Source organism: Bos indicus, chromosome 5, assembly GCF_029378745.1.
Source record: "Bos indicus isolate NIAB-ARS_2022 breed Sahiwal x Tharparkar chromosome 5, NIAB-ARS_B.indTharparkar_mat_pri_1.0, whole genome shotgun sequence".
Lineage (NCBI taxonomy): Eukaryota > Metazoa > Chordata > Mammalia > Artiodactyla > Bovidae > Bos > Bos indicus.
The window spans coordinates 120,085,735-120,107,892 of NC_091764.1; the positions used below are offsets into that span (position 1 = coordinate 120,085,735).

Consider the following 22,158-nt stretch of genomic DNA (forward strand, 5'->3'; position numbering starts at 1 on the left):
GAGACGGAGGCTGGAGGGCGGGCACACGTTTATTGCGGCCGATCCCGGGGCTCAGGCGTCCTGGTAGTAGTTGTTGAAGTTGATGCGCAGCAGGAAGTCCTCCAGGTGGGGCTGGTAGCCGCGGTTCACCAGCTTGCTCACCACTGGGGGGGAGGTGGGGTGCAGGTTCAGTGAGCAGCGCAGTCCCGCCCCAGCCCTCCCCTGCCCCAGGGTGCGTCACCTTTGAAGAGGAAGTGGGAGTAATACTTGAAGGCGCTGTAGGACTGCTGCATGAGGGCAAAGTTGGGGTGCTCAGGGCCGCGCGGGCCGCCGGCCGGGCCCCAGGGCTGGGAGATGAGCTGGCTGCGGAACTTGAGGACCAGGCTGAAGACGCTGTGGATGACGTTCATGACCGGCGCCGCCTTCTCGGTCAGCAGGCCCCTGGGGGGGAGGCAGGGGCTGCGGTGGGTGCGCCTGAGCCAGGGGTGCACGGGTGCAGGCCGCAGCTCACCTGAAGACCGCCTTGTGCAGGTACTCGGCGTGGGCGCGCTGTATCTCCTCCAGGTCACCCACCGAGGCCAGCCTGGCCTGGAACTCACACCAGCTGACATGCAGGATCTGGTTGGCGATGTAGCCCTGGGTGACCTTGACGAAGTGCTGCATCTCGTGCTTGAACAGCTGCAGCTGGCGGAACTGCACCGAGCCGGCTGCCTGGCTTACCCGCGCTGGGGGTTGCGGGGGAGGGGGCAGGGGTGAGTGCGGCCTGCCGCGGGCAGAGTGGGCCCCTCGGGCCCCCCAGGCTCACCTGTACGCTTGAGGTGGAAGCAGACGTCCTTGAGCGTCCACATCATGAGCTTCAGCTGCAGCAGGAAGGAGAAGATGCCGCCATACCTGCTCAGGCAGCCCTCGGTGACCACGATGTTGAGAGGCCAGTCGACCTGCCAGGGAGGCCAGCTCAGCACAGCTGCGTCCTGGGAGCACCCCCACCGCCCGCACCAGGGAGTGCTGCTGACCTTGTACCTGAGCTCCAGGCAGCTCAGCACGTCCGGGGCATTGGGGGCGAACGTCTCGGGCAGGAACTTGAGAGCGAAGGAGAGGTTGGCGGCGTGTGGGCTGTCGCCATGCAGGCTGTACTGCAGGGCCTTGCTCAGCACCGAGTTGAGCACCAGGGGGCTGAGAAGCTCCCCGGGCGTCTGGCCCGCCCCGAGCTGCAGGGACAGGATACAGAGTCCCAGAGCATCCAGAGCCTGCCTGCTGCTGCTCTGGCACCTGGCCCGCCCAGGCTCACCTTCTCGAAGAGCAGGTCGCTAAGGGACTGGGCGAACTCCCCATCCTCCATCAGCAGGAAGTGCCGCAGTGCCTCAAAGTGCGCCCCGAGGTTCAGCTCCACGAAAAAGTAGTCGACTACGGCCTTGTTCACCAGGGAGACGCTGGCAGGAGGGACCTGGCATTACTGACCGTCGGGGGCAGAGCCGGGTGGGGCGGGGAGGGCGTGGAGGGTCAGGCGGCACTCACTGGGCAGCCAGCGGGGCAGTGACAGAGTGCTTCATGAGCACGGGCAGCGGCAGCAGCTCGCTCAGCTGCACGGCGCTCTCGTCTGCGTCTGATGGGACCCCAGCGTCCTCAGGGAGGGCAAAGGCTCGGGGAAGCCCGTGGTGCAGGAGGCGGGCCACGGGAGGCTCCGCTGTGGGGTGACAGACTGCAGTCACGCACCAGGACACGGGGCCAGGCTGCCTCCTGCCTGCCCGCCGTGGCCGGCCCACTCACACATGGCTTCGTAGCTGTCTGGGTACTGCTCCAAGCGATACTGCCCCGCGAGGCCCACCAGGTAGGCCTGCTCCCGGTCCCAGAGCTGGGCCGCTGCCTCGCCAGCGTCTGGGCTGCTCTGGACGTCTGCATTCTCCTAAGATGACCCAGCTTTGAGGGACCCGCCTCCTTCCCTCATGTGAGAGGAGGGACCAGCAGGCAGCCCGCCCCGCCCAGTCCCAGGACAGAGCAGTGCCTGCCCACAAAAGGCCCAGCACACCCCCCAACCCCTGACCTGTGAGCTGGGAGAGAGGTCCCTGGAGTCCTCACTCATCCCCAGGCCTAAGCAGAAGAAACGGGGCAGGAGAGGGGGGTCAGGGGCAAACATCCGCCCCCCCACCGGTCCTCCCCCTCCTGGGTTCACAGACGCCCCCAGGGGCAGGACGGCTCTGGGTCCCACTGACCTGGCTCCTCCAGGGTGCCGTCTCCCAGAGCAGCAGGTACAGCCTCAGCAGACAGTGAGGCCTGGGGGCCACCCTCCTCCCCGTGGCCAGGGCCTGGTCCAACCACCTGTGCGCTGGAGCTGCCTGAGGCTGTCTCCGCAGGCAGCTGCAGTGTGTGTTCCTGGGCAGGTCCCTGGGCTCCTGAGCTGAGGCCCAGCTGGGGCCCAGGGTCAGGGGGGCACAATGGGGGCCTGGGCAAATTGGGCTCGGCTTCCCCTGAGAGCACCCCCAGCACCACACTGGACTGAGACACGTGTCCGTAGACGTTCCACCGTGGCCGGGAGGGGGCCACGTCCCACACATTCTCCCCCACCCTGATGCTGGCATCAGACACATGTCCGTGGACGTTCCACCGTGGTCGAGAGGGGGCCACGTCCCACACATTCTCCCCCACCCTGATGCTGGCATCAGACACGTGTCCATGGACGTTCCACCGTGGCCGGGAGGGGGTCATTCCAGAAGCACAGCCCCCTCTGGGAACACCAGGCTCTGCCCCAAGGACCTGCGCGGTGGCCGGGCAGCGCTCCTCCTGGGGGGAGGGGTGCTGTGGGGGGTCCAGGCCACACGTATCCAGCGGCACCTGAGTGTCCTCCTGCAGCTGCTGCCCCCTGCTGCCCGGGCTGCCTCCTGCGGTCTGGAGAGCCCCTGCGGAACCTGAGGCGGCCACAGTGGGCCTCAGGACGGTTCTGAAGTCGTACTCCTGTGGCCTGACAGGTGTCAAGTCCATTGCTGTGGACGGAGCCATGGGAGGCAGGTCGGAGCCAATGGTCTGCAGTGCCTCCTCCAGGACGGGGGCCGTGCCGCTGAGCCCAGCCTCAGCCCCCTGGGCCGCGGGCAGGAAGTCTCGGAGGCTGAGGCCCGTGAACGGCCCCGGCTCCTCTGCCTGCCCCCACAGCAGGCCTGCCCCGGGCCCCGTGCCATAGGCCCCAGCTCCTGGAGACTTGAGGGGCTGCAGCATGAGCGTGCTCTGCCCATGAGGGCCGGCCGGGGCCGCCTCCCGCGGCTCCTCTCGCCCGGGGTCACAGCTGCCGCCTCTGTCAGGGGGCACAGGGCCCAAAAAGGAGGCCTGAAACACAAGCGCGTGGGTCCCCCTGGTGTCTGCTTCTGTCCCCCAGGTTCAGTTCTGCACCCCACACTCAAGCCCATGAAAGGGGACACTGGGGACACAGGCCAGGCCTGGGGCAGCCAACCCAGAGCCCACCCTCCATGGCCTGGATCCTACCTGGTCCCCTGCCCGTGAGTGGGCACTTGTCTGGGAGCAGGCACCAGGGAGGATGGCCGGCTGCTCTAGGGGCCTCCCCTCGGCCACGGCCTCTAGCATCCCCTGAAATGGAACCAGCAGGACATGAGGCGGCAGCCGTGGGGGGTGAGAGCCCGAGCCCCAGCCCCAGCCCCAGCCCCAGCCCCACGTCCGCAGGCGCGCCGACGCAGCAGGGCTCCGCAGCAGCTGCCCAGAGCCCAGCTGGCATCCGGCACCACCCATGTCACCTGAGGGCAGCCCAGCCTGTCCCGTTCATGCCCCTCTGGGCACCTGGTTAGAGCGTTACCCAAACCCCGCAGTGGGCACACAGTGGGTCTGTGTGTGACTTCAGGGCTCCTGAGTCCCCGAGAGCCCAGGAAAGAACTCCTGGGTGACGAGTGGCAACACCTGAATGCGCTTCTCGTCTTCCAGGAGAAAACGAAGCCGCGCGCTGGCCAGCCGGTGCCTCCGGACCTTCCACAGTGACCTCTGCTCCCGACGAGCCGCCTCTGCAGACAACTTGCTGTAATGATCCACCAGCGCCTGCCTGCAGCCACCCAGACAGCACGGGCCACCAGTCAGCCCACTGTCCAGCCACTGCCCCATGCGGGGGCTCCCGACGGGAAGCCTATCCCCGAGCACCTTCCCCAGGTGGGCAGCTGGCCCCTTGGAGCCCCCACAACACCTGCAGGGCCTTACTGGGCAGGTCTTTCTGCCTCCCCCCAAATGGTAGCCCCTGGCGGGCACGTGCAGTGCAGTCACTCAGAGTGAACCCCAGACGAGCTCCCCCACAGCCTGAAGCACAGGGAGCAGTGCGGGCCGTGGGCCCAAACCCTCTCGGAGGTGCGACCTCGCTCCTCATTGGAGGTGGTTCTCGCACTGCCACGCCAGGTCCAGAGCATCGAGAGGTGGTGCAAATGGCACGAGGCAGTGGGAACACCTCACTCAATTCAAAGCTCGCCATGTTACAGCCAATGGCGCTGACCCTCTCACCAACGTGAAGTTGGTTTAAAACCCAGCCTGGCCACGTTTAATTCAGCTGCCACAGGCCAGGGACACACTCCATACCTAGTAAACAAGATCTCCTCCACATGTAAACAAGAGAATAACATCATCATACACGCGTGTGTACACACCCAAGTCAGAATGGATGCACGCAGACACGTGTGCACTCGGCACTGACTGGCTCTGTCACGCTCCATGAACAGTCCCCGAGTCAGGACCACTGACCGGGAGGTGAGGAAAGGGCGGGGCTCCTGAGGCGCCAGCTGTGCTGGCAGCTCGCAGGAAGTGCAGGGAGGGAGGGAGGGATGCCAGAGCACTAGACAGACCCCAGACGCCATGCTGGGTAAATCCCTGTCTCTCAGTCAGGCTGCTAACAGGCTTAAAGACAAATTTAAGAAACAGGCAGTTTAACTTAAAGGAAACAGAGAGAGAGAGACAGGATGCGAGCACAGCGTGGACCGAGCCTGGACCCCAGTCCACACAGAGCGACTGCAAGAAGACCGAGCTCAGGCCACCACTGTTCCCGCCTGACAGACGCCTGAAAGGCGCCAGATACAGACAGAAGGCAACCAGCCACCACAAAGCTCAAGCCAGCCGTGACTCCCAGGAAGGACAAGCCCGTGGCCATGGTGCCCCCGGCCACCCACCCACCTGGCCTTCCTCTCCAGTTGCTCCTCCAGGGCCCTCAGCCTTCTCTCCCGGTCCCGGAGCTCGCGGGCATAGCTGAAGTCCTCATCCAGCTCCTCCTGCCTGGCTGCCCGGCGTCGCTGCAGAACACCCCATAGGCACCCCGCTAGTGAAGCCGACCCCTCGAGCCCACCCCCCCTGCCCAGGGCCAGCCCCCCCACCTCCTGGTCCTTCACAAACTGCTCCTTCAGCCTCTGGAATTGCTCTCGCTTCCGGGCGTCCGAGACCATCCGCTCTGACATCTGCCGATCTGGAACAAGACAGCCAGGGGCCATGGTGAGAAGCCCCAGCAGCAGGCCCCCGAGATGGAGGGGCAGGCGAGCCACACGCACCGCTGAGCGCCCGCAGGACCCTGGACGCCGCCTCCCGGGCCTGGACAATTAATTCTTGCTTTGCAATTTCCATCCGTAATTCCTGGAAAAGACCACCAGCGACTGATGCGTCTGACCTTTCAGCCCCCACCCCGGGACAGCCAGGGAGAGGGCTCTGCTCAGACCAGGTCTGGGGGTGCAGCACCCATCGTGCAAGGCAGTGAGGCTGGTCCCCAGGCAGGTGACACCCTCTCTCAGAGTGACCCGGGGCCAAGACCCCAGCCTTCATGTCCACCCTGGCCCTCCCACAGAGGCCAGCCCCCTGCATCCCCAGGGCTCGCCCCTCCACCCGACTGGTTCTCAGGGGTCTGCCCCGCCCACAGCTTCCTGCTGCCCACAGGTGCCAGGACTTTGCATCAACCCCTCCCCAGGACACAGGACACTCAAAGCTCGGGCCTCAGTGCACCTGACCCTTCTGAGCAGGACGGAGGCTCAAGGGAGCCACTGAGGCCAGGAGGCTCAGGCCCTGCTGCCCTGGAGCCATGGCCTGGCCAGGATGGGGCTGCCTAGCGCCCAGCCCGCCCCAGGAGGAGAGGAGAGGGAGGGCCAGGGAAGGCCGGGCTGTGGTGCCCTCACCTTCTCCTCCTTGCTGACCGAGCTGTGGCGCGCCACCCTCTCCATGCGGCCCACGTAGGTGGCACAGTCCTTCTCGATGTCCTTCAGCTCCTCGAGGGAGAAGGTCACGGAGATGCGCGGGACCGGGACGTCCGAGCAGCACAGGTAGTGCTGGAGGGCGGGGGTGGGGGCGGCACCTGAGCCCAGGGACTGGCAGCCACAGCCCGTCTTGCCTCCCGCTCGTGACCCACGTGGACAGCCTGCCTCCGGAGTGCTGTGCTCCCCGCTGACACCCTCCACGGCTCCAGAACAGCAGGTGTGGGTCTCCGCCCAGGGCCAGGCCTGGCTCCCACAAGTAAGGCTCCAGGAAAAGGTGGGAAGGCCCAGACACACCCACAGGGCCTCCCTAAGGTCAGCCCCGCCCACCACGGGAGCCCCGCCCCCCACAGCCAACACCTGGGCAGCTCCTGGGGGCTCATGGGCACTGTAGCCCCCGCAGCAGCCTTGAGCCCATGCTGGCCGCTCCAGACCACTCCTCTCAGCCCTGCACTCAGCCGGCCGCTGACCCCTGCCCTGGCCTGCACCTGGCTGTTGCACTGCCAGGAGCCCCCGTCCACAGCCGCCGGCCTGTCCAGACACCAGACAGCGCCTCCCACAGGGGCCGCCCATCCCACCCACTGCCACTGGCCACTGGCCTTGGCTGCATGGACACCAACTCAGGCCTCTGCTCCAGGGCACGGCTGAGCCCTGGGACCCCTCACACGACCCCTGAGTCCACCCTCCTGCCGACACAGCCCTTCCCATCCCTCTGGGGCAGTTTCCAAGGTGGGGGAGGGGGAGGGGCCCACTGCCCCTTTGGCCTCTGAAAGGCCTTCGGCTTTCCTCCCATCTTTGAAGGAGCACCAGAAACTCAACAGAGCCGCTCATGAAACTCTCAAGGGGACAGGATGAGGTCACCCAACCTGGGCTGGAACCGTATGGACCTGGGCTGAGGGCAGATGGGCAGGCAGCGTGGGGCTGGCGGAGGCCGGCCACTCCGCCCCTCACCTGTGGGCAGCAGAGCTTCAGCAGATTGATGGTCTTCCCGCAGACGTACACGTCGTGGGCGATGTGGCTCAGGAACACAGGGACGCAGTCCTCCGCCTCTTTGGAAATGAGCACGTAGCCGTGGGTCCAGTACAACCTGTCTGCATGTGGGACGACTCGCTCAGGCCCGCGACCAGCGCAGCCCTGACCCGGCCGACGGCAGCGTCCTCGCCCGGCAGCAGCCCCCACCTACCTCTGAAGCCCAAGTACTCGTGGTTCACCTGGATCATGAACTCGCCATAAACATCTCTGAAGACCCCACTGTACACCCAGTCATGGATGAACCTGAATGCGCGTGGAAAGGAGGGGTGAGCTGGGCGTGACTCCGCCCTGGGAGTGGGGGGGCTGCAGTCCAAGCCCACCCGCCCAGAGCCTGCCCTGCCCCCGCCCCGCCCCACCGCGTGTAGGGCTCGCAGCTGGTCTTGAGCAGAGACAGCAGGACTGGGTAGTGCTCGTTGCTGCAGTTATCCAGGGCCTCCTGGTAGAGGTAGGAGAGCAGCTTCACGCCCTGCAGACAGCAAGGGGGGCTCAGCCACACCACACGCAGCAGGGGGAGCCCTGCCCTGCCCGGAGCCCGGCAGCCCTCACCGTGGGGAAGGCAGCCCTGGGCTCTCCGCCGCCGGAGCCTTGGAGAGTGGCGCCAACACCACAGAGCTCAGCCAGGTACCTGTACACAGAGGCGGGGAGACCAGGTGGGCAGAAGACCCAGGCCCTCCCCTGCCTGTCCACATAGTCCAGCTTTAAAACCGCCTGCACCTCAAGAAGCTCAGCTGTGAGCTGCCTGTCAGACCCTCCCAGGAACCCCATGCATCCCCACCTCCTTCCCAGGTCTGGCCAAGACTCTGAGTCCACGACTCTTCCCCACTCCTGCTGCTCTCCCTAAAGAGCCCCTCCTGCACCCACCACATCCCCCAGATCACCTCCTCTGCCATCCTGAATGGCTACCAAGTCCCCATAGGCCTCCCGCCTCGCCACCCCACTCCAGGCTGTGCTCCCATCACGCCCTCCCGACACCTCCAGGCTCAGCCTCCCCCTCGCACCCCTTCTCCAGCCCCGGGGCCTCCACACTCCTCCCCTCAGCCTGCAGGAACTCCTCTCCACTGAACCCACCCCCCAACCCCTAGTCTTCCACTCTGCCTTCTCCAGATGGCATCTGCCAGCAGGCACTCTGCCCATGTTCACTGACCAGCTCCTGAGTGCAGGCACCAGGTCTGTCTGCAGGGCTCCTGTGTGCCTGTTGGGTAGGAGCCCTGATCCTGGGTTGGGCCTGCTGGTGGGCACCTCATAAACTCAGCTGGGTCAAGGGCCATCCAGACCCCAACCAGGAGGCCGCCCACCATCCAGCATGGCCCATGCCTGCCTCACCAGCCACCAAGTCGCACGCCGAGGCTCACCTGAGCTGCCGGCCCAGCTTCTTGAAGAGAAAGCCGATGGTGAGGAGGCTCAGGGTGGGCGGGGTGGAGAGCACGCAAGCGCGGTAGTACTGCAGGTACCGCCTCAGGCCGCTAGTGAAGGCCTGTGGGGCAGGGGTCTGGAAGGAGGGTGGCCAGGCACAGGGCATGGCCACCAAGCTCAGAACCAGAGAACAACCTCGGTGCGGGAAAAAGTTGGGCCTCCACCCCCAAGCCTGGGGCTCCGTTTTCCAAGGAACGGGCATCTGCGGGTCACACGCGGACACCCAGCCCGGCCAGAAGCCCAAGCCCACTGTAAGCTCCCCCAGGCCAGCTGCACCAGGAATCTGGACCTTGCAGATCCCGGGCAGCTGGGCTGTGTGCACAGACACCAACTCCCAAAGGGTCTCTGGCCGCTCAGGCCACTGTGGTCCCAAGGACACTGGTGTCTGGGGCGGTGCCCAGGAGCATGGCCCCAGCGCAGCTCACATACTTCCAGGAGGTCTGCTGGAGCGCTCCAGCGCAAACGTCAGGCACCCAGGAGACCACTGTCCTGCCCTCCATCCCAGACAGTCAACACGGCAGTCCTGTCTGGGTTTCCCTCTGCCCTCCCAGCCCCGCTCAGGCCCATCCTAGAATCCGAACCTCGTCACATCACCCCAGCAGCCCTGCTGCGATGCCCAAGTGAAAAGGGCCCGGCCCAGTGCCTGCGCTCTCTCTCAGGCCTCACGCCGCAACCCCCCCACCCCATAGCTGCCCACTGTCCTGGGGGCCTGCCCAGCGTATGCACTGATGACAAGGCTTTCAGGCAGACCTGCTTCAGTCCCGCGCCAGGGACCCGGCGGGGACCAGGCAGCACGTGCTCTCTCCACACCACTGGCCTGCCCCCGGCCCCCGGCCCCCAGCACTAGCCACAGCTGCCTCCCATGCTCTCACGGCCCCAACACATCCACCCAGGTTTCCATGCAGTGATCGGCCAGGCAAGACGTGGTCCCCGGCCACCATTCCCAAAGGGCAACTGACAGTCTCTGACGTCACTGAGGAGAGTACGGCCTGGCTCAGAGGCCCCGGGGCAGGCCTGCATACAGCACCCGGGGACCCGCAGCAGCGTGAGGTGGGGCCGCACCTGGAACACGAGACCCTTGCTGCAGGAGGAGTCCAGCACAGGCTGCAGGGAGAAGTGGCTGAGGCGCGCGTAGTGGGTCCCGCACTCGGCCACCTCAGAGAGGAGGCCGCTGATGCTCTCGTGGGACGCTCCTGAGACGTGGACACCCCGCTTCACCGTGAAGGCCTGAGCTGGCTGGACGGGACAAAAGGGAGGTCACTGGGGTGGGCACCCGGGGTGGTGCTGCCTCTCACTGCACCTGGGCACCCAACCTTGGCACTGCCCCGAGCACCCCCAGACCGGGAGCCCCAAACCCAGACACACAGGTAGGGCACAGGACACAGAAAGCCTTCTGCCAGCAGGCTGCCACTGACGTGACATGACACCTCCCACAGGTTAATATGCTAAATGTTAATGTCATGTGAATTTTAAGATTTAAAGAAAACAAAAGAAAACAAAAACCCAAAAAAGAGAAGTCCAACACCGCTGGCTTCAATGGTAAATTCTACCAATTAAAGAACACCAATTGCTGGGACTTCCCTGGTGGTCCAGTGGCCAAGACTCCTCACTCCCAATGCAGGGAGCCTGGGTTTGATTCCTGGTCAGGAAACTAGATCCCACATGCCGGAACTAAGATCAAAGATTCTGTGTGCTGCAACCAAGACCCGGGGCACCAAATAAATAAATTAAAAAAAAAAAAGAACACCGACTGTTATTAAACTCTTTCAAAACTTAAAGAGGAGGAACACTTCCTAATTCTAAGAGGCCAGTATTCTTCTGATGCCAAAGCAAGATACAGACATTACAAGGAAAAGACTACAGTCCAACATCCCTCATGAACACAGATACAAAAATCTTTGAGAAGACATTAACAAACTGAATCTAGCAGCATGTTAAAGGAGAATACACTGTGACCAAGTGGGTTTTATCTTAGGAATGCAAGGGTAGTTCAACATACAAAAATCAATGTAATATACATTAACAGAACAAAGGGAAAAATCATACATACGATCATGTCAGCTGATACAAAAAAAGCATTTGACAGAAGTCAATTCAATCCTAAAGGAAATCCATCCTGAATACTCAGAGGAAGGACTGATGCTGAAGCTCCATTGGTACCTGATGCAGAGAGTCGACTTACTAGAAAAGACCCCGATGCTGGGAAGGATTGAAGGCAGGAGGAGAAGGGGACAACAGAGGATGAGATGGTTGGATGGCATCACTGACTCAATGGACATGAGTTTTCACAAGCTCCCGGAGATGGTGAATGACAGGGAAGCCTGGTGTGCTGCAGTCCACGGAGTAGCAAAGAGTTGGATATGACTGAGCAACTGAACAATACCTTTTCACAATTAAAAACACTAAAAAAAACTAGGAAAAGAATGGAACTGGCTCAACAGGATAAAGACTGTATGTGAAAAATCCACAGCTTGCATTACACTCAGTAGCGAGACTGAAAGCTTCTCCCTGTGATAAGCAACAAGGCAAGGACGCGTGCTTTCACCGCTTCAGTGTAACACTTAAGTCCCAGACACAGCAGTTAGGCAAGGAGAAATTTTAATATGCAGACTGGAAAGGAAGAAGTAAAATGATCTATTTGCAGGTGACATCATCTTATATACAGAAAATGCTTAAGAATCCACAAAACACGTGTTAGAGCCGTTAAACGAATTCAGCAAAGTACTAGGATACAAAATCAACATACAAAAAGCATTTGTATTTCTATACACTTGCAATGAACAATCCAAAAAAGGAAAGTAAGAAACGATTCCGTTTACAAGTGCAATATAAGAATACAGTACTTAAGTAAATTTAACTGAGGAGACAAAAGACTTGTTAAAGTGAAAACTAGAAAACACTGCTGAGAGAAATTAAAGACCTAAATAAATGCAAAGATATCCCATGTTCCTGGACCGGAGCATCTAATAACGTCAGGGTGATACACCAGGGCCTCCCCAGCACTCCAGGCTTCCACTGCAGGGGGCACAGGTTCAATCCCTGGTCCAGGACCTAGGATCCCCCATGCCACGGGCAACGAAGCCCACTCGCAGAAATGAAAGACCCCACAAGCTGTAACGAAGATTCGCCGTGCTGCAAGTAACACTCGATACAGCCAAATAGATAAAAAAGATATTTAAATAGATAATGATTCACCCAAAGCAACCTGTGTATTCAGTGCCACCATATCATTATCCCAATGATGTTTTTAGCAGAAATAGAAAAACTCATCCTAGAATCCATATGAAATTGCAAAGGGCCCCAAATAACCACAACAATCTTAAAAAAAAAAAAGAAGGTGGAGAACTCATACCTCCCAAGGTCAAAACTTCCTACAAAGTTTTAGTCATCAAAACAGTGTAGAACTGGGGGACGTCCCTGGCCGTCTAGTGGTTAGACTCCGGATTTCACTGCCGTGGATCGGATTCAATCCCTGGTCAGGGAACTGAGATCCTGCAAGATGAGGGGTGTGGCCACAAAAAACATCACAGGAGTGGGATCAGGACAAACAGAAGATCATGGAACAGAAGAGAGTCCAGAAATAAACTACTCACACATGGTCAATTGATGCACGAGCATACCCAGAACATATGATGCGGAAAGAAGAGTCTTTTCAACAAAGGCTGCTGGGTAAACAGAATATCCACATGCAAAAGATTAAAGCCGCACCAAGTACAAAATGAACTCAAAACAGATCAAACATCTAAACTGTAAAGCTGACACTATGGGACCCCGTGGTGGTGCAGTGGATAAGAATCCACCTGCCAGCATGGGGTACAGGGTCCAACCCCCGGTCCAGGAAGATCCCACACGTGGAGGAGCAACTAAGCCCGTGCACCGCAACTGCTGAGCCTGTGCTCTGGAGCCTGTGAGTCACAACTGCTGAAGCCCGCGCGCCTAGAGCCCACGCTCTGCAACAGAGAGGCCACCGCACCGAGGAGCCTGAGCACCACAGTGACGAGGAGGCCCTGCTCGCTGCAACCAGAGAGAGCCCGAGCAGAACAATGAAGACCCAATGCAGCCAAAAATAAAGAAATAAACGAAATTATTTTAAAAAGAATAAAGCCAACACTGTGACACTCTTGGAGGGAAACATAGAGGCCTTGGATTTGGTGATTTCTTAAATAAGACACCAAAAGTACAGGCAACAAAAGGAAGAAAATCCACTGGGCGTCAGCGGAATCAGACTCTGCACTTCAAAGCACACTGTCAAGAGTGTGAAAGGCAACCTACAGAATGAGAGAAAATATTGGCAAATCATATATCTGGTAAGGGACTAATATCCAGAATGCATCAAGAACTCCTACAACTCAAGAGCCCAACTCAACGACGGGCAGAGGGCAGGCGCGGGCACAGCAGGAGGCAGCAGTCCGCAGGCTGAGGCGCTCGCGCTGGGGGCGCCACACTCTTGTGCCGCAGCACCCGGGACAGTGGGGAAACACGCTTCCGTTCTCTGACCAGAAAGAGGCAAAGGACTAAAAACTCAAGTAGACTTTCTCCCAAAAGAGACATACAAGTGAAAAAGTGCTCAGGAGCAGTACTCACGATGGAAATGTAAGTCCAAATTATAATGAGACATAGGTACACTACCAGTATAAAATAGCTGTCTGGTGGGTGGCATCACTGGTGAAGAGCCCACATGCCAGTGCAGGAGATGCCAGAGACGTGGGTTCAATCCCCGGGTCGGGAAGACCCCTGGAGGAGGAAACGGCAACCCCTCCAGTGTCCTTGCCTGGGCGGTTACAGCCCACGGGGCCTCAGAGAGTCAGACATGACCGAACATGCAGGACAGGACAGTGGGGAGCTGCCATATCACACACGGAGCCCAGCGTGGCGCTCTGTGACGGCCTGAGTCGGGGGAGAGCTGGGGGCAAGCAGTGGGAGGGAGACTCAATAGGGAGGGGATGTATATACACACAGATATACGTATATGTGTGTGTGTATACACAGTCACAACTGATTCTCATTGTTGTACGGCAGAAACCAACACAACACCAAAAAGCAATTATCCTCCAATTAAAAAACAGAAAAATTAAGCATTTGGATTTTGGGGAAAAGAACTATAATGAGACATCACGTCACACCCACTGGGACAGCTACTATTTACCAAAAAAGGAGTGGGGGATAACAAGCACTGGTGAGGATGTAGAAAACTAACCCCAGAACAACACACACTGCTGGAGGGGGTACAAAAGGGCACAGCCACGGTGAAAAGTAGTCTGCTGGCTGCTCCAAAAGTTAACAGAATCACTGGGACTTCCTTGCTGGTCCAGCGGCTAAGGCTCTGACTACAGTGCAGGGGGCCCAGGTTCGCTCCCTGGTCAGGGAACTAGATCCCCAGGCTGCAGGTGAAAAGGCCCTGCATGCCACAATTAAAGGTCCCGTGTGCCACCACAGACCCGGTTCAGCCAAATAGACAAATCAAGCAATCACCACAGGACCCGCAAGCCCACTCCCAGGAATACACCCTGAAGAGCCAAATGCACCCATGTGCACGACAGCACTATTCGGAAGTCAGAAGGTGAGGTCCACCGGAGCGTCCATCCACTGATAAACAGCTAACAAAGCGTGGTCTTTATACACACAGCAAGGGAGAGGCGAAGACACACCCAACTGAATGCTGAGTTCCAGAGAACAGTGAGCAGAGATACGAACGGTTTCTTAAATGAACAGTGCAAAGAAGTAGAGGAGAACAACAGAATGGGAAAGACTAGAGATCTCCTCAAGAAAACTGGAGATGGCAAGTGAACATTTCATGCAAGGATGGGCATGATTAAGGACAGAATGGTAAAGACCTAACAGAAGCAGACGAGATTAAAAAGAGGTGGCAAGAATACACTGAAGAACTGTACAAAAAAAGGTCTTAATGACCCAGATAACCACAATGGTGTGGTCACTCACCTGGAGTCCGACATCTTGGAGCCTGAAGTCAAGTGGGCCTTAGGAAACATCACTACGAACAAAGCTATTGGAGGTGACAAAATTCCAGCTGAGCTATTTCAAATCTTAAAAGATGATGCTGTTAAAGTGCTGCACTCAATGTGTCAACAAATTTGGAAAACTCAACAGTGGCCACGGGACTGGATAATGTCAGTTTTCATTCTAATTCCAAAGAAGGGCAATGCCAAAGAATCTTCAAACTGCCGTATAATTGTGCTAACTTTGCATGCTGGTAAGGTTATGCTCAAAATCCTTCAAGTGAGGCTTCAGACGTACGTGAACTGAGAACTTCCAGATGTACAAGCTGGGTTTAGAAAAGGGAGAGGAACCAGAGAGCAAATCGCCAACATACACTGGATCATAGAAAAGAAAGAAAGTTCCAGGAAAACATCTACTTCTGCTTCATTGACTACGCTAAAGCCTTTGACTGTGTGGATCATAACAAACTGTGGAAAATTCCTAAAGAAATGAAAGTATCAGACCACCTTACTTGTCTCCTGAGAAACCTGTATGCAGATCAAGTTAGAACCTTACATGGAAAAACAGACTGGTTCAAAACTAGGAAAGGAGTACGTCAAGGCTGTATGTTGTCACTCTGATAATTTAACTTGTATGCAGAGTACATCATGCAAAATGCCAGGTTGGATGAAGCACAAGCTGAAATCATGATTGCCAGGAGAAGTATCAACAACCTCATACATGCAGATGATACCATTCTAATGGCAGAAAGCCATTCTAATGGCAGAAAGAGCCTCTTGATGAGTGTGAAAGAGAAGAGTGAAAACTTGGCTTAAAACTGAACATTCGAAAAACTAAGATTATGGCATCAACTCATGGCAAATAGGTGCAGAAAAAGTACAGCAGTGACAGATTTTATTTTGGGGGGCTCCAAAATCACTGCAGATGGTGACTGCAGTCATGAAATTAAAAGACGCTTATTCCTTGGAAGGAAAGCTATGACACACCTAGACAGCGTATTAAAAAGCAGGAACATCGTTTTGCCTACAAAGGTCTGTAGAGTCAAAGCTATGGTTTTTCCATCAGTCATGGATGGATATAGGAGCTGGACAATAAAAAAGGCTGAGGGCCAAAGAACTGATGCCTTCAAGCTGTGGTGCTGGAGAAGACTCGACAGTCCCTTGGGCAGCAAGGAGATCCAACCAGTCCATCCTAAAGGAAATCAACCCTGAATATTCATTGGAAGGACTGATGCTGAAGCTGAAGCTCCAATACTTCGGCCACCTGATACCAAGAACTGACTCACTGGAAAAGACTCTGATGCTGGGAAAGAGTGAAGGTAAAAGCAGAAGCAGGTGGCAGAGGATGAGATGGTGAGACAGCATCACTGACTCAATGGACGTGAATCTGAGCAAACCCTGAGAGACAGTGAAGGACAGGGGAGCCTGGAGTGCTGCAGTCCATGGGGTTGCAAAGAGTCATGACTTAGTGACTAAGCAACATGCGTGTAGAGTACTTTCTAGCCTTAAAAAGGAAGGAAATTCTGACACAGACTACAACATGAATGAACCTTGAGATCATTATGCTGAATGAAATAAGTCAGACCCAAAGGACAAGCACTTCGTGATTCCATTCATATGGGTAAAATCACTTTAAAACTGAAACAAGACGACCATCCCCAGGGAGGCCGCCAAGACGGCTTCCGGGCCACACCTCACCTCCTTACCTGGCAGAGGGAGAATGTGGCGGACACGACTCCGATCAGGACATTGAGGGCGTCCTTCACCAGCTCGCACTCCTTCACTAGGACGGGCTGTGGGGCCTGCAGGAGGCTCCCGCCCAGCACCTGCAGCTCTCCTTGGCGAAGTCGGCAGAACCTGTCAAAGGCATCCCTTCCTGCCTCAGTGAGGTAGGGCTCCTCTCGATGGCCAGGGGGGCTGTGGGGACAGAGCGGGCAGGGAGCTGAGGTAAGCAGAGGGCAGGACAAAGAGCAACTCAATAGCGTGAGATGTCTAAGGCCAGATGAGACTCCCCACTGTCCCCCAGTCTGCGTCCAGCAGGCCCATCAGACAGCACTGCGCAGAAGTGTCCCCACCCAGCCCGCACCCACGGGGCACACGGTGGTCCTCTGGCTGATGCCTCGCTTGCTTGCAATGACCTCTGCGTGGGAAACAACACCCGGGCCCGGAGCAGCACAGTCACAACCGCACAAGTGTCCGTCAGCAGAGGACTGGATAAAGACGAGGTCTGTCCACGCAGAGGAACGTTAATCCAGCCTTCAGGAGGAAGGAATTCTGCCACAGTGTGTCCGCTGCTACAACACGGAGATGCGCTGAGGGCGTGAGGCTGAGTGATTAGCCCAGTCGTGTGCGAGGACAAGTGGTGCACGACCCCACCCCTGTGGTCCCGAAAGTCACAGACACAGAAAGGAGACGGTGGGGGCCCAGCGCGGAGGACAGTGGTGCAGAGTGAGGGTCTGATGGAGACAGTCTCAGTGTGGGAGGATGAAAAGTTCTGGAGAGGATGGTGCTGATGGTCACCTCACATGAATGTGCTTAACGCCGCTGATGGAAACGTCAAAAGGGTTAAGATGTTAGACTTCGTGTCATAGGATGTTATCACCCTCTGCCCAAGAAAGCACAAAGATCGTACAGAGCCAAAAGTTCCCTGAAATTCTAGGAGAGAACAGGCACATGCCTGCCCTAGGGTCTCTGCCTACGTGGGATCTGCAGGAAGTTCAAGAACAGGGTCTACCAGCCTGGTCATACTGTTCAAGAGGCCAAAGAGACAGCACCATTTCTTAGCTATTCCTTTGGACACCATCAACTCCTACTGAAAACATGAAACAGCTGCTTTTAACGTCCACTGGAAGAAGTAGACTCTTAATAAAAGAAGCCCAGGAAAAGCCTTAGAACTTGCTAAGACCAAAATTCTTTTCTGATGGACAGAGCACCATAAGGCGCCCTTTCCCTCATTCAGTAAGAGCAGGGGCCAGAGCAGCCAGGCGGACGAGCCCAGCCTCACAGGGCCGGCGCCGCTACGAGACACAGGCTGCGAGGAGGTGCAATGTGCCGCCCAGGACAGGGGCCCTAAAGGGACCGAGGGAACGGAGACGCTGGTCAGGAAGGCCAGGGGAGCAAGGCCACGCCCAGAGCAGTGTCCCCGAGGGCGGGAGCGGCCTGCGTGGAAGCCTAGAGATGGGAGGAGAAAGGGGCCAGGTGCTCTGGGCTCAGCATGGGAGGGCTGAGGGCAGGGGCCTGCGGCCAGTCCCAGTGGGCAGTGCTGAGCAGGGCAGAGCAGCGCACTCCTATCGCCATCCCTGGAAGGTGGCGCTGGCCAAGCGGAGGACAGCCGGGCATGCAGGAGAAGCAGGTGGGCCAGTCCTGAGTGTCCAGATCAGCAGGGGGGCCCAGCTAGGCCACCATAGCAGCCTGCGCTCCTTGGGGCACGGTGAGCTGGAGGGGAAGAGGAGCCTCTGGAGCTCCAGGGACCCCCAAGGCTCCAGTGCTGCAGGTGCCACCTCACTGCGCACACAGGCATCGGCCTCTGACCACTCTCCCGGGGTCAACCCCCTTGGTGACTGAGAGCTGAGATGAGAACCCGTGAAGCAAACACCACATTCACACTTGTCCCCACCGAGAACTTGGCCCTTAACATCAAAAGACCACTTCCCCAGAAAGGGTGACAGATGCTGAGGTGCCGGCAGCAGGGAGACCCAAGCTGGCTGGCAGGGTGAAGCACAGGGGCGGGGGTCCTCTGAGGGTCTCAGGCAAGGGCAGAGTTCACAATCAAGGGCTGTGGCTGCCAAGGAAGCTTTGACTGCCCATTTGTCAGAGTTCCTGGCAAGAAACTAGCAAGTGGCTGGGATCCAACTGCAACAGATTCCCAAGGTTCTCCAAATGAACTTGAGGAACGAGCTTCAAGGGCAGGGGCATCCAGTTACAACAGAGGAGGCAGTGGAAGAGCCGTGGGTGGCCGGTGTCTCCTGCAGGGACACAGGCTAACGTGCTGGCCACCATCCTGCTTGAAGGGACAATAAGAAGCAGTCCTCACTCTGGAACTGTGAGGTCAGTTCTGCTTCAGGGGGACACTGAAGAGATTAAGTGCATTCACAAAAGGGGACAAGAACATGGACCGGCGGAGCAATCATGTCTCCTACTAAAGAGTGAGCTGAAAAACTGAGCCAAGAAAATCGGGAACTGGCAAATGAAATCCACTAGTGAACATTCACAAAAGAAAGCAGTGCTGCTTGATGGCCAGTGTTCAGACTTGCGAGGGCTTCGCAGGCAGCAGGCGGTCAGGTCTGCTCTGGTCACACAAGACAGATGAAGGCCGAACAGGAAGTCACAGGGTGAGGGCGCTCCTGCAGGACCAGACGGCCACCGGTGCTGGCGGTGCTCGGGGAGTCAGGGAGCGGGACCCGCCTGGGGGGGGGTGCGCACGCCAGGAAAGCCCCTCCAGCAGGAGCAGGGCCCACACAACACCCCGAGCACGTGCTCGTCCCAGGGAGGCCCCACAGGAGCCAAGGCTGCGTCAGAAGGCACTCGGCTCCCTGCAAACCCTGACTCTCTCCCTCAGTGCTCCCCACGCTGGCATCCCACAGATCTGTCAGCAGAGAAGAGGTGCCCAAACATGTGGGAGATGGGTCCTCTACCCCGACTCTGGGAGGCTGCGAGACGCCAGCACGCCATGGGCTGAAAGATCCGGCCTCAGAGCACCCATCAGGGAACAATGCGATGACAGGCTTCCCTCAGGGGAGCACCACCCTCGGGCCTCCCAGGTGTGAGAAGCACTCCCTCAGCAGCACCCCGTGCCCGGCACCAACCACAGAGCCCACCACCCCGACCTGGAGCCGTCATGGCCAGGATGTGAGCCGCAGCCGTTTCTGGCTCAGTGGGAACTTCTATAGGTTTCTCCTGATAGTTCTCTCAACCCTCAGTCAACTTGCACACAGCTTGACTGAAACTTCCAAGTCCCTAATCTGGGCTGAGTAAAGGCCACATTAGAGGGCAGGAGAGGGGCAGGGTTTGCATTTAGGGCAAAGGCTCACAAACCATCCAACTTGCTCCCAGCATCTCCGCTTGCTGGCCTCGTAGGTGAGCACAGCGTCCCACAGGTCAATGTCTGGCGTCACGCCCGGCTCAGACTGGGAGTCAGGAGTGAGATTGGATGCTGACTGGAACCCTTCATCTTCCGACTGATCCACGCTCGGAGGGACCTGGAGCCCGTGGGAAAAGGACTTTACCTGTGGCATGGTGTCTGGATTCTACCCCAGTGTGAGAAGAGTTGCAGGAACCCTTCCACACGCTCCTGTTCACTCTATGGGAAAGACCTGGCAGAACATTTCTTCTCTTTTTCTCAAGCACACAAGCTACTACACCATGTTTTTGCCCCCAGTGAGTCACTTAAGAAATTAAATTTATTCATTATCAATTTCCAATTTCACACAACACAAGCTTATTGAGGCTTATGAGCCTCAACATAGTTTACAATGACATTTTCCATAACATGTCTCTTATTTGGAAATTCCATTTTGGGGAACCTGGCATAAAAAAAAAAATCACATAGACACAGAAAGATTCACTTCTCCCAGGGTGTTTGCTATAGCATTATGGTTGGAAACAATGTAAGTGTCTCCCACTAAAGGAACCACTGAACAATAACACCACATCCTTTCAGCAAAGCTACAAAACGCAAAGGCAAAGGATGATTAACAAGGTCTGAAAAATCCCACTTCATCCAGAAAAAAGCATGTAACACGGCACAAATAGCCAGGAGAAATGATTTTTGGCACCTATGGCTACTGAGTACTTGGGTACACAGGGAGGAATCAGACTTCATTTTGCGTGCTACGCTGTACAGCCGGCCTGCCAGGCCAGGAGACGTAAGCTATGAGGGTTCGATCCCCGGGTCGGGAGGATTCCCTGGAGAAGGGAATGGCTGCCCACTCCAGTATTCTTGCCTGGAGAATTCCATGGACAGAGGAGCCTGGCCGGCTAAAATCCAAAGGGGTCACAAAGAATCGGACAGGACTGAAGTGACCTAGCAGGCATGCTGTGCTCAGCCGCCTCTGACTCTTCGCAACCCCAAGGGCTGTAGCCCTCCTCTGTCCATAGAATTCTCCAGGCAAGAATACCGGAGTGGGATACTTCTCCCGGGAGATCTTCCGACACAGGGATTGAAGCCGGGTCTCCTGCACTGCAGGTGGATTCTCTACCCTCTGAGCCACCAGGGAATTTAAACATCAACTGGAAGGCAGGAGAAATGACTGAATGGCAGATACAAGAAAGCAGCGGCATGTGACTCGGGCCTGCGGGGAGGGGTCGCTGGGAATCCGCACCAGCAGCCCCAACCCACGGGTCCACCGCCAGCGCTGGACTCCGGCTCCCTCCCTTTGCCCCAGTGGAAGGAGGGTCAAACGAGGCGCTTCCCAAGCCCGAGGAGCCGCAGACGGGAAGCAAACACTCTACCTTGATGGCCAGTCCGGAGAGGTCTGCGCTGTCCGGCACCGGGGGCAGGTCCAGGCGGACGTCCAGGTCGGCCGTGCGGCTGTGCACCAGGGCTCCGAAGAGCGAGACGCGGGTGTCCCTTTCAAACCTGTCCCAGCAGGGGTCGCCGTACGAAAAGAGCCCGACGGCGGGCAGTCCGGTGCCCGGTGCCGACTCCATCACCTGCCGCGTCTTGCGGACCAGGTCTCGACACAGAGACTCCTCTCCGGAGATGAGCGACCGCACGTCCGCCTCCAACTCGCTCAAGTCGGCGCAGTCGTAGCCGCCGTACGGAAGGGCTCTCCCGACCGGCCGGCTGTGCAGGAAGACGCCCCGCCGACGCCGCCGCACTCGCGGGGGCCCGCTGCCCGCCAGCCGCACCAGCAGCTCCAGGACCGCGCCCAGCTCCGCCAGCGGCTGGCGCGGCGCGGCCTCCAGCCCCTCCACCAGCTCCTCCAGGCGGTCAGCCTCGGCGCCCAGGCCGCCCACTCGCAGGTCGAAGGACAGCATGAGGATCCTGTTCCTCACCGGCAGCCTCGGGAGGCCGGGCTGCAGCCCGCGGCCCTCCTCCTGAAAGAGGCCCGTGAATAGGGCGTCATAGGCCACCCTCTTGAGGCCCCGCTTGGCCTTCCCGCGGCTCCCGCGGCGCGGGCCCGAGGGAGCCTTGGCGGCCGGCAGGAGGACCTCACACAGGTCGTCCACCAGCTGCGGGACGCTGGCCATGCCTCCGCCTCACGCCGGGGCCTCGCGCGCGGCCGGATTCGCCTTCTCGGGGCCCCGGAAAATCGACGACCTGCAGAAGCGCCGCCGAGGACGGAGCGTGGGCCCGGCCCCCTCGGCCGGAGGAAGGCGCGCGCGACCTGACCCGCCTTCTCAGGGTCCCCTCAGCCGGAGAAAGGCGCGCGCGGCGGCGCCGAAAACGCGTCACCGCTGCGCGACCAGCCCGACAGCAGGCGCGAGCGCGCCGGAACTGCGTCACGCGGGGGCGGGCCTGGCGGCCCGCGCGCAGGAGGCAGAGCCTGGAGGCCGCGTCCACCAGCACTTCCGGCCTGGGTCCTCCTCCCCGCCGGTGGCGAAACTCAGCCAGAACCGACCGAGTCCACTAC

General features: G+C 58.4%; 1 protein-coding gene across 2 annotated transcripts; it reads right to left on the bottom strand.

Moving 5' to 3' along the window:
• Positions 1 to 11: 11 nt before the first annotated feature.
• On the bottom strand, positions 12 to 21,987 carry TUBGCP6 (tubulin gamma complex component 6). 2 transcript variants are annotated; one of them, XM_070790625.1, is made up of 25 exons: positions 21,035 to 21,984; positions 19,619 to 19,782; positions 16,291 to 16,501; positions 9,690 to 9,863; positions 8,567 to 8,688; positions 7,761 to 7,839; positions 7,571 to 7,680; positions 7,366 to 7,457; positions 7,134 to 7,273; positions 6,108 to 6,257; positions 5,493 to 5,574; positions 5,322 to 5,410; positions 5,125 to 5,240; positions 3,877 to 4,015; positions 3,451 to 3,552; positions 2,190 to 3,294; positions 2,021 to 2,067; positions 1,747 to 1,882; positions 1,495 to 1,663; positions 1,268 to 1,409; positions 993 to 1,187; positions 785 to 917; positions 491 to 704; positions 221 to 420; positions 12 to 143 (listed from the first exon to the last, which is right to left on the bottom strand). In XM_070790625.1, exons 1-25 carry the CDS (start codon positions 21,773 to 21,775, stop codon positions 52 to 54), a joined length of 4,944 nt encoding a protein of 1,647 aa, XP_070646726.1. In that variant the 5' UTR covers positions 21,776 to 21,984; the 3' UTR covers positions 12 to 51. The 2 variants fall into 2 exon arrangements, 1 of the variants encoding a protein (XP_070646726.1); XR_011566913.1 differs by lacking the exons at positions 12 to 143; positions 221 to 420 and having other exon boundaries at positions 498 to 704; positions 1,000 to 1,187; positions 21,035 to 21,987.
• Positions 21,988 to 22,158: the final 171 nt, after the last annotated feature.

Bases quoted from the DNA above. Each gene is read 5' to 3' on its own strand.
- TUBGCP6 (XM_070790625.1), bottom strand. From the start codon at position 21,775: ATGGCCAGCGTCCCGCAGCTGGTGGACGACCTGTGTGAGGTCCTCCTG. The intron at 9,864-16,290 runs GTAAGGAGGTGA...TGTCCCGTCCAG, and splicing joins CCACATTCTCCCTCTGCCAG to CCAGCTCAGGCCTTCACGGT. The intron at 5,241-5,321 runs GTGGGGGGGCTG...GGTGTTCTGCAG, and splicing joins AGTTTGTGAAGGACCAGGAG to CGACGCCGGGCAGCCAGGCA.